Source organism: Bidens hawaiensis, unplaced genomic scaffold, assembly GCF_021521415.1.
Source record: "Bidens hawaiensis isolate Kalapana, Puna unplaced genomic scaffold, B.hawaiensis_p1.1 tig00011466_1, whole genome shotgun sequence".
In the NCBI taxonomy this organism is placed as follows: Eukaryota; Viridiplantae; Streptophyta; class Magnoliopsida; order Asterales; family Asteraceae; genus Bidens; species Bidens hawaiensis.
The window spans coordinates 642,942-654,238 of NW_027491894.1; the positions used below are offsets into that span (position 1 = coordinate 642,942).

General features: G+C 42.4%; 1 protein-coding gene across 1 annotated transcript; it reads right to left on the reverse strand.

The window, feature by feature from the left end:
* Positions 1–1,843: 1,843 nt before the first annotated feature.
* On the reverse strand, positions 1,844–6,606 carry LOC143538072 (ATP-dependent DNA helicase DDM1-like). Its single transcript, XM_077031709.1, has 16 exons — positions 6,564–6,606; positions 6,234–6,317; positions 5,164–5,421; positions 5,000–5,089; positions 4,550–4,896; positions 4,279–4,468; positions 4,029–4,204; positions 3,893–3,950; positions 3,581–3,770; positions 3,393–3,488; positions 3,216–3,310; positions 3,019–3,138; positions 2,810–2,929; positions 2,622–2,720; positions 2,442–2,543; positions 1,844–2,360 (listed from the first exon to the last, which is right to left on the reverse strand). The coding sequence occupies exons 2-16, from the start codon at positions 6,300–6,302 to the stop codon at positions 2,115–2,117; spliced, it is 2,256 nt and encodes a 751-aa protein (XP_076887824.1). The 5' UTR covers positions 6,303–6,317; positions 6,564–6,606; the 3' UTR covers positions 1,844–2,114.
* Positions 6,607–11,297: the final 4,691 nt, after the last annotated feature.

Below are 11,297 nucleotides of genomic sequence, written 5' to 3' on the forward strand. Positions count from 1 at the left end.
GCACCATCGCTTTTGAAAACTTCCCGTTCCCACATACCGCCGAAAAATTGTTTGAATTACTTGATGAAGTTATAACGACTTACAACTTGAGAAATAAAATATTTTCGATTTCGTTTGACAACGCTTCAAACAATACTAAGGCGGCTGAAAAATTTATCATTAAATATTCACCACCTTGTTTCGGGGATTTTTTTCATGTCCGATGTGTTGCACATATCATCAACTTGGTTGTCCAAATAGGTCTTGACAATGAACACATTTGTGATGATTTAAAATACTTTAGACTTATGTTACAAGATGTCTTCAAAAGTGGTAAAAGAAGACATCTTGAATATAAGAACTATTGCAAGTCGGTTGAAAGAAAGTATTTGGGGCCGAATTGGGACGTTCCAACCCGTTGGAACTCAACTTGTCATATGTTAAAGTGTGCTTTTGCCCAACGCCAAACTTTACAAGCTTTTCATAACAATCTTGTTGAAGAACGCGAGGCCGATATGTTTCCGGAAAGTGTTTGGGTCCAAGTCGGTTATTTGTTGGAGTATCTTGATGTGTTCAAAAAGTCAACAACAAAATTATCGGGAGTCTATTACACTACTAGTTGTTGGGTTTTGCAAGAATTGTACTATATGTCTTGTGTTTTTAAAAGCTTTGCGGAGAAGAACAAACTCTTCGAAAATATTGTTGCGGTGATGAAAGAAAAGTTCATAAAATATTTTGAAATCATACCGCCGGTCTTCACTTGTGCCGCCGCATTAAACCCCTATTGGAATGTTAATGGGGTTGAAACAACGATTGAGGAAATATTCGACAACTTAGGTATGCACAAGATTGACCCGAAGTTGTCGACGGAAGCGAAGGACAAGTTCAACAAAAACCTTCAAGACCTTTATCACCATTATTTTCAAATGTATGGTCCAAGCACGAGATCGTCTTTTGTGAAAAAAACAACAACTGGTAGGCCGTGCAATGACCTACTTATAAACTTGATGAATGGGATTCGTGAATCGGCATCTAAGAGGCAAAGAGGAAACACACCAAGTAGCGAACTTGGTCGATATAGTGGAGCAAACTATGTTGAGGGCGCAACGGTCGACGCGCAATATTGATTTGTTGGCTTGGTGGAAAGGTAAACAAAACGAATTTCCCATTCTATCCGCCATGGCTCGTGACTTGCTTGCCGTACAAGCCTCAACGGTTGCTTCCGAATCGGTTTTTTCTCTTAGTGGGAGGGTGTTATCTATGCGAAGAACAAAACTAACTCCCGAGTCTCTAGAGGTTTGCATTTGCCTAAAGGACCATTTGGATGCGGTGGATCGTGTACAACACAAGGCGAACTTTGAAGACGAAATACCAATAGAGCGTCATATTCATGATGAGGAGGCGGAGGACGGGGTTTCTTTCGATAACGAAGACGAGGGTGAAGACGAGAATGAAGACGAAGAAGAGTTGTAATTATTTGTTTTGGTAAACTTATTTGTAACTTGTTCAACTAATATTTAGTTTTGATTTGTTTTTTTATAATTACTTTTGTTACTCATGATTTCAACGGCTATAATGTTTAAATTTCAAAAAAAACCGGTGGAACCAGTTTTTACTTAAAAACCGGTTCCGGTTCCAACCTACCCGGTTCCTAAAAGTTTGCATTTCTGGGCATCGGTTCGGGTCGGGAACCGAACCGGTTCCTAACTGGAACCGGTTTAATTTTCTACCCGGTGTGAAAAAAACCGGTTCCGAACCAGTTCGGGTTTTCAAGGTGAACCCGATTTGTGCACGTCTAACCACGGGTATCAGGCATACACGTTTGTAACGTCACAAGGTTAAAATTATTCGTTAAGATACCCATCACCCAAAACCGTGTTTGTTCTAGACCAGACTTGTTTAATATTTAAATACAATACAAGACTTGATGTCACTTCAAATTTCCTTCTTCATGATAGAAGAGATCATAACATTGTTTCTGCCAATTCCCTCTGTTTCGATTACATGGACCGAAAATGACTAAAATCCCATCTCACTACACAAAAAAACAAACACCATTCCAAAGTTTTTCCCAAAAAGCGGACCATGTATGGCAAATGAAGTGAAACTAAAAGGGTAAAACAGCTAATAAGCAGTTAGTTGTTGACAGTCGAAAGCATCCCTCCAGTTGCGGTTGGTATCACCACCTCCCAACCAGGCCCCTTAAGTGGAAGCAAACTTGTCACATAGTTCGGCTTACCATCTGCCTTTGCAGGCCCAGTAGCAATCAGATCACTCCGATCCAGCAGCGTTTCAAGATCCTCGTCACTAATATCCGTCTGTATCATTTTATCCTCCTCACCATCATCGTCTCTCAGAAGAGCCAGCAATTCCTCTTCTTCCTGAAAAATATATATATAATAAGGGCCAATGCCAAACTTGAAATATGGCATTACTAGAGGGACCAATCATGTAATATATACCTCGATGTCATCTGCTTTTGTTCTCTCCTGTTGAAATTGACCTTTGCCAATCACCACATGCTCAAGCCTTAACTTACTGAATGCACGTTTCAGCATCCGACCCTGCAAATATTATTTATTTACTCACACGCCTCTGAAAGACTGAAACCGTTAACTGAATAACAGAAGAAATAATAGTACCTCAATAGATGAAGCAGTTGCAAGCCTATAAACATGAACAGGCTTTGTTTGACCGATTCTGTGACACCTATCCATTGCCTGCAAATCCATTTGAGGGTTCTGTACTCCACACATCATTCAAAGTTAATAAGTCACTTTGGATCATACAAGTTTAACAAGTCAAAAGACATGAAAGGTTTGCTTTTTACCCAGTCACTGTCGTACAAGATGCAGGTATCGGCTGCAGTGAGATTGATTCCTAGCCCACCAGCTCGTGTGCTCAGTAGAAAAATTCTATACTCACTGTCCACATCATTAAAGTCCTGGATCTATTATTGCATAATGGTACAAAAAAGAGTAAATAATTAACAGTAAGTTGAATTAACTGATTAATACATGAAACATTATAAAAAGTTACCTGCTGTCTTCTATCTTCCAGTTTCACATTGCCATCAATTCTGCATACTGGCATATCTTTTTCACTAAAGTAGTAATGCATTATATCCAGAATCTTAGTCCACTGAGAGAAGATTAAAACCTGTTTACCAAAATCAAGAGTTTAAACTAACCATTGATATCAGACGTGTATATATAATGACGTTATATGTTGCATACTTTGTGCTTGCGAGGAAGCAGTTTTTGCAGCAATCTATCCAGCAACTGAAACTTTCCACACTGCGCAACTATCTGTTCCACAGGCGGATAGAAACCTGTCCCAAAAAATAGCAAATATATTATTTTAAATTCTGAAAAAGTTAATAAAATATATTTATTGGTGGAAATGTAACATACATGAACCCTCAAAAGCCGCTTCTAGAAGATCAGGATGGTTGCAGTTTTTTCTAAGCTGAAGCATCACATTAAAAAGCTGGCCTTTCACGCCACGGCCTGTAAAGTTTCACAATACAAATATAAAGCACTAAACATAGAAAAGAAATATGAAACTGTTAAACGTGTAAACATAATATGTGTATAAATACCAGTGTCAACTTTCTCTCGCAGATATGTTTCCAGTGTCTTGTTGACCAGATGATCCTGAAAGTTCTTTTGATGCTCAGTAAGATTAGCATATATTATAATCTCCTTCTTGCGAGGAAGTGAAAGCTCAACATCCTCTTTCATTCTTCTGAGCAAAAACGGACGCAATATCGCATGCAATTTTGCCACCACCTGCAATTAAAAGATAAATTAGTTACCCTGTTTGTAAGATTAGCATATATTACATACCCTGTTTGTAAATTTGAACATAAAAGAGGGTTAAAAGATAAATTTATTGTGTACATAGTACATACTCTTGCTTTTCTCCCTTCTTCAGCTTCCTCAGTGTTGGGCTTTCCAGAAAAATCAAACCTAAATTTACAAAATGTTATTATCAAACAGATCATTACAATCTCAGTTGAAGTTGAGGAAAACTGAAAACGTAATTACCATGACTCAAACTCCTCATGGGATGAAAAGATATCAGGCAAGATGAAGTTGAGTAATGACCAAAGTTCTGCTAAATTGTTTTGCAGAGGTGTACCAGTTAACAAAAGCTTGTTTTCAACATTTAGCCATTTCAATTCTCTCAATAGCTTGCACTTAGAGTTTTTCAATCTGTGACCCTGCAAGTCATGAAAAAACAAAATACAAACAAGAGTCCGGAAACAAGATTAATCAAAAATGTAATTATAATCACCTCATCAACCACAAGGTATTTCCAGTTGTAATGCCTCAAGTGTTTCTTAGCATCATTCATGGCTACTTCATATGAGGTAATCACAATGGGAAAATCTGGTCCTATTTTTTTTGGCATTTGCTTTCTCCTTATTTCTTCCCGCAAATTCCTATCACCATGATAGATAACAGCTTTCACTGAGGGCACGAATCTTCACAAACAATAAGAGAACTGTATAAGTTAATTTATTTAACAAATAAACAAAAATAAACCGAGTATTACTAAATGTTACCTGGTTATCTCATTCAACCAGTTTGACAGGGTAGACAAAGGAGCAATGACCAAGTAAGGCCCGTCTAAACCCTTTCCTTTCAAGTGGGCAAGAAAACCAATAGTTTGGATTGTTTTGCCAAGGCCCATTTGATCAGCCAGAATACCATTAAGCCCGTTTTGCCAAAGGGAAATCAACCATTTCACACCTTTAATCTGATATGGTTTCAACTTCCCACCAGTTAATAAGGGAACAAGCTCACTCTGCTCTTTTTCAGCTCTCTCTTTCTTACTAAGATTAATATCTTTAGTGGGAGTGTTTTCTTCGGATCGGTTAAGCATGGCTGCTACAGCTGTTTTAGCCCGCCTCTATATAAAGATTCACAAAATGAAGTGAGATTCCTTGGTATGAATAGAAGATAATAAAACTAATAACTTAAAACTCATATATGTAAACAAGATAAGCCTTTACCGTATTGTACTGTGTGGTGGCTTTTCTTTTTTTACCACGGCCTTTTTTCTTCTCCTCTTTTGCCTCTTCAACATCTTCAGCCAGCCCTTTCTGCAACCCAAAAAAAGTCACGAACTTGAAAACAATAAACACAATGTAAAACTAAAAAGGAAATGTGAAAATACATTAGTTATGTCATCCATTTTCTCCAATAAGAACTCAGAGTAAAGCTGAGTCTGAGTAAGAAGTTCATCCAGTTTAGTAAATTGTGTGTCGTTCAATGTAGGAGCTTCTTTTTCCACATTTTCTTCTTCTAGCCTTTGTTGTTCAAGCTTCTTTTCCTCCTCAGCCATTCCATCTGATATAAGCAAAGTGTCCCCATTTTTAGCCTCAAGAAATGTTTCTTCATCCACCGTCACACCAACTTTCTCCTTGCAGATATCCTTCAAAATAAACCAAAAACAGCATTTAAGAAAAAAGCTAAAGAATCTCAACCTTTAAAACATAACATCTAAACACAAACGTCCATCAATACCGCATAGCAGAGCAATTCAAATCACATGACACATGCTCATATTTCAACAGTATTGGTCACAACAAAAAGACACTAAAAAAACATCATTAAACCCTAAAATCCTGGAATAGGTTCAAATTTAAACTGGCATCAGTCAATTCAGAGCTACCAAACAGCACAATCACTCATCTCACAACATTCTACCAAAAAGTATATTTTAAGCATATACAGACTACAGAGCATAACACACATCAAAAAAGACACTAAAACACATCATTAAACCCTAAACCCTAAAAACTAATAATAAATTCAAATTTACACTTGTTTCAACCATTTCATAGCTACCATACAACACAAACAGCTCTTCAAAAAACATCCTACACATTTCACACGTAAAAGAACTATCAAAAGAAGTATAAACAACACACACACCATTAAGCATATACAGAGTAAGTTGCAGCACACAAAATCAGAAACGGCAAAAAAGTATAATAGTAACAATATAATCAAATTTACACTAGCTTCAACCATTTCATAGCTACCAGACAACACAAACAAACACTCTTCTCAAAGCATCCTACACCTTTCACACATAAAATAAACTCTAAACGCTATCAAAAGCAGTATAAACAACACACACACAGCATTAATCATAAAAACTAGCAAAAGTATAACAACAACAAAAACAACAACATCAACAACAACAACAACAATAATAATAATAATGACAGACTAACAGACCTCTTCTTCAAGCACAGACGTAGGAGAATCTGCTAGCGGTTCCTCCGTGGCTTCATTTTTAGGCACCATTTCTCACTCGAAACCCTAGAAATCAAAATAAACCAAAATAAAACACCGAATATATGAATTAAACCATAACCTAACACTATAAACTATCACACACAGTGTATTAGCAGTTTCAAAACAAAAAAAACAACAAAATCGAAAGTAAAAAAAAAACTAAAAAACGGTTAAATACACATAGATCGAGACGACGTGTGAATAATAGTTTATAGTTACAAACTAAAATCGTTATTATATGAAAATAATGAGTGAAAGTAAGTAACTTACTGGAAACGTGGTTGGTGGAGGAAATGAATGGAGAGTGGGAAGATGGAGAAGAAGAATGAAATGAAATGAAATGGGGATTAATATTATTATTATTATTATTATTATTATTTGATGGATATTTATTTAATGGGATTGTGTCTGATCGAGGGGTGGGCGGGAAAGTTTAAATTTCTTTTGTGCCCTGGAAAGAGGAAACAATTACGAGTGGTGCCATGCACAACAACAACTTATTTTTATTTGAGAATTTTGTCACGGTTATCGAGAGATAATAGTGTACGGCTGTATGTATGTATGGGTTAACTTGTTTCTTTTTTTAAAATAACCGGTCTATATGGCTTGGGAAGGGCACCCCAATAGTTGAGTTGGGGGCTATGGGTGAAGGGGGTGGTGGACGGTTGAGGTGGTTGAAGAAACACTAAGTGACCCCGGGCAGATTATGGGTAATCTGGGGGCTAGGTAATGTTTCCCACGAAGGTTAGGTCCAGCAGAGTAAGTTGTACTTCAGGGAACCTGCAAAACAGACACCGTAAGCTCGTCACTGAGAAGGGGGGGTTCCTCCTTGTGACCACCCTCCGGCGTGAGAATCAGTCTATATTGCTCTTTGAATATAAAAGTATATGAATACTATTAGAGCAGTTATCAAGTAAGTTATACGAGATAGTAGATGATCTTACCATTCCAAGATATTGGAGTATTTATAGCCGAAGGTAGGTTTTCTAGAAGGTACAGCCGGCTGAATAGTATTCCTGTTCAACCAACAGTGGATTACGCACAGGCCATACTGGTTGGTGGGTAGGTTACAGCCAACAGTAATAAAGTCGGCTGCACTATTCCACCGACTGTAGACTATGCACGTCCCACTGACTGTGGACTGTACGCAGGCCATGCTGGTTGGTGAATAGGTTACGGCCAACAGTAATACTATTCCACCAACTGTAGGCTGCGCATGCTCCACAATGAGGGTTGGTGAGTAGGCAGCGGCTAATAGTGACAAACAGTACTAGAGGGTGGCCCTCCTCGCACTGTTGTCGGTGAGCTGTCACCCTGTGATTGGCTCATGGGCTGTTCTGGTCAGATCGTCTGTCCTATCCATACCTTGGTAGGTATGGTACAAAAGATCTTTCAGAATCAGACTGGCTCATTTGGGCGGGATTGTTCCCGCCTTGCTCATGCCTTCACGTGACTGCTGAAGTAGCTAGTGTCTTGTGCGTGTAGCCCTGCTGTCTGCGGGTAGCCTTCCCTGATGGCTTGTATCCGCAACTGCGGGAACAGGCGGGGTACTTCACCATTGGGAGGCTTTCCCTGCGTGTACAGCTTGCGTACTGCGCGTAAGATTCTATGAGCATGGTGGGTCCTGCGGGAGCAGATGGCCTTTGCGCAGACGTCCATGTTCAAGGTGAGTCTTGCGGGACCAACTGGTCTCTGCTGGGACCTACCTCTTCAAGTCCCCCCAGTCCAATGTTCTTCTCATGCGTGTTTAATAAAGTGAGGTGAACTTTTGGACTTAAGCAAAGGGTTTTGAAAAGGGTTTTGTAAGGTTTTCCATGGGAAGTCCTTGTCACTTGCAGAAATGCCCGAGTTTCCTGCTTGGTCTTTGGGTATGATGCGGGTAGGTCTGTAACCTCCTCGCAAGTCAGGAGCATTGAGTCCCAGTTGTATGTATTTTCCATGAGGTTTTGGTAGTTTCGAACATAGTGATCAATTATGTTAAGACCACCAATTCCATCTTGGAGCTTCAAACAACGTAGTTCTCGACGCTCCCGCTATGCGGGGATGTTATTTCCGTTTCCGCAAGCATTGCCCAGAAGATCCTTCTTGGTTTCAATTCCCAGCGGAGCGCTAGGTATGTGAAGGGTTTTGCCTTAACACTGTACCTGCGCTCGTCTTACGGTTACTTTACTTCCAAGGTATTCCTGGCGTCAATTCCCTGCGGGTGCTAGGTATGTGAAGGGTTTTGCCTTTACACTGTACCCGCACCCGTCTTATAGTTACTTGGTTGCCGAGGAATACTTGGCTTCAATTCCCTGCGGGTGCTAGGTATGTCAAGGGTTTCGCCTTAACACTGTACCCGCATCCGTCTTATGGTTACTTGTTTGCCAAGGTTTTCTTGGCTTCAATTCCCTGCGGGTGCTAGGTATGTGAAGGGTTTCGCCTTAACACTGTACCCGCATCCGTCTTATGGTTACTTGTTTGCCAAGGTAAGGGGGGATTTTCCCGCTTACTTTTTAATATTTTCGAATTTTGAATTTTGAAATTCGAAGAGTTGGTGAAAAGATAAGAACAGTCCAAACCTCTGAAACGTCGTGCGACGGTTTCTTCTGACTGTGTCAGGACGTGCAGGAAGTTATGGTGACGTGACAGAACATGGTCATTCCAGTCGCTTTTTCAGGCGCGTGGGCGTGATTTTTCTGGCGCGTGGCCGCGAAATTACTGGCACACGTCCTTTCAACAGCTGTTGCCAGCCTGCTTTTTGCCACGTGTCATAGTTTCATTGCACCTTTGATTTCTCTCTCCTCCGCATTAAATTCACCGCATTAATTGCGATTACTATATAAAGGGGAAGAGAGTTATTTGTAATTCACACTTTCACCTTTCTTCTTCTTCTCGAGTAATTTCCGGCAAATTTTTCTGTTCAGTAAAGCCTTACTCTGAAATCTTTTTCTTTTTTCCACCATGTCTTCTCATGATACTGATGATCAGAAGACTGCTGGCGAATGCCAGTGTTCTCTTCCTGTCGATCTGTACCAGTATATCGTCAGGAAGTTCATGCTCGAGTCTCTCGAGCCTGAGTTTCCTGAACCCCACCATACTGTGTACGATGCCCCTAGTGGCAAGATCGGGGTTTATGCTGCATTCTTTGTCTACGGAAACCTTAGGTTTCCGTTGACAAAGTTTGTGTACCGTGTCCTGGAGAGGCACGGTGTGCACCTGACAGAGGTGCACCCCATGGCCATTGCCAAGGTCCGGCACTTTGAGTGGGTGTGCCGGATACTGGGCCTTGAGCCCTTTGTTGACCGTCTGATGACCTTCTACACTTGGAGGTGCATCCAGGGGTGGTACACTCTTACAACCCGTATCAAGGGTTTAAAGATTTGTACCACCGAGCGGAGTCTTCGCTCATGGAGAAGAGAGTTCTTCTTCATATCCGCTCGCGCCGTCCCCATCGCCATGAAGTTTAAGAATGGCCAGGCGCTTCCGAACCTTCCCGCCCTCAACTACGAGGAGGCGGAATGGTTTTCGAAGATATCCCGGGTCCAGTCCCCGGTTTTCCGTTTTCCGGAGTCGGCGATGGTGATGCTGGGGATGAGCCGGGTGTGGAAGGCGGCGAATGCGGATAAGGTTCCGATCGTCCTTGAATATGGTTCGAACTCTACCCCTTATGGTATGTCTTGTTTCTTTTTTGCTGACTACGATTTTTTCTAACTTTCTTGTTGATTTCAGAGGGTAACGATCTTCAGTCGCTCCTGAATCCGCGGGAGGAAGATGGTCCTGCGCGGATGGGTACTCGTGCTCTGGACGAGAACGAGTTGCCCATCCTCGAGCAGACTGCGGGTCGGTTCGTGGAGGTTTACCCGCCAGGCCAAGAGATCCTGAGCCACCGACGGCCAGGTAAGCCTATCTTCTACCCTGAACCTCTCAATGCTGTGCCTGCTGCTGGAGTTCATGACATTTCTTCTTCTGAGGAATCCGCAGAAGGTCCTCCGCTGGTGCGGAAGAAAAAGGCTGCCGTCGGGAAAGGCAAGGAGAAGGTGGCCTCTACGGCCGACCCGGTAGTCCTATCTGACTCGGAGTCAGATAATGCAGAGGTGGCGGGGAAGCCCGGTGGTGAAGAGACCACCGTTCCGGAGGCTGCAGGTGTTACCTCCGGGGAGGCAGCGACGACGACGGTTACCGGTGTTAAGAGGCCGGCTCCATCGGGTTCGCCCCCACTCGTCCGTGCGTTCAAGCTCAAAAGACCCCGTAAGTACCCCCATAATTCTTGTCTAGATTTGTTTCGAATAAATTTTTCTAACACTTTTGCTCGTGCAGGTGCGGATGTTGACGCATTCCAGGGCGGAGTTGGAGCAAGTATTCCCCCGCCAATGACGGTAGGCTCGGTCAGCCTTCCCGAGGCGTCGACCCAAGCGTCTACGCTTGCTTCCGCTGGTTCCAGCCTTCCCGAGGCTGTTCCAGCTGCGAAGGTGTCTCCGCCGGCCGTGAGTGCAGTTTTTACAGCATCTTTCACGGAGCCGGCGGTTACTGTTGCTGAGCAGTCGGCGCCAACAATGGCTACCACGGCGGCTGCCACTATACCTGCGCCAACGGCACCGGCGGCCGGACCATCAGGTACGCGCCGGGCTTCCCGCCGATCTATGCCACCTTCCCGTCTGCCTGACCTGTTGGATGGATTTCCTTTAGGTTCAGGTGATGGGTTTGGCGGCTATCGGCCTGTTATTGACCCTACAGGTACGTAGGGTTCTTTTTTCTTTGTATATTTTTGTCATCTTTTCCTAACTGCCTTTGTTTCTTTTGCAGTGTCGGATTCCAATGAAGTGTATGTTCCAAGATGGAACATACGCCGAGGAACAACCCTTCGCACCCCTGTGGAGTGCGTGGACTGGGCTCGCCACGCTGCTCCTCATGGTGCGTTGGGGGAAGCCATGGCTAGCTACCAAGAGGGTAGGCTAACCAATGAGCTTCGGGTTCTCCAGGCCCGAACGCAGCCCCGCGTCGAGCTGCTTTGTCGTGAAAACG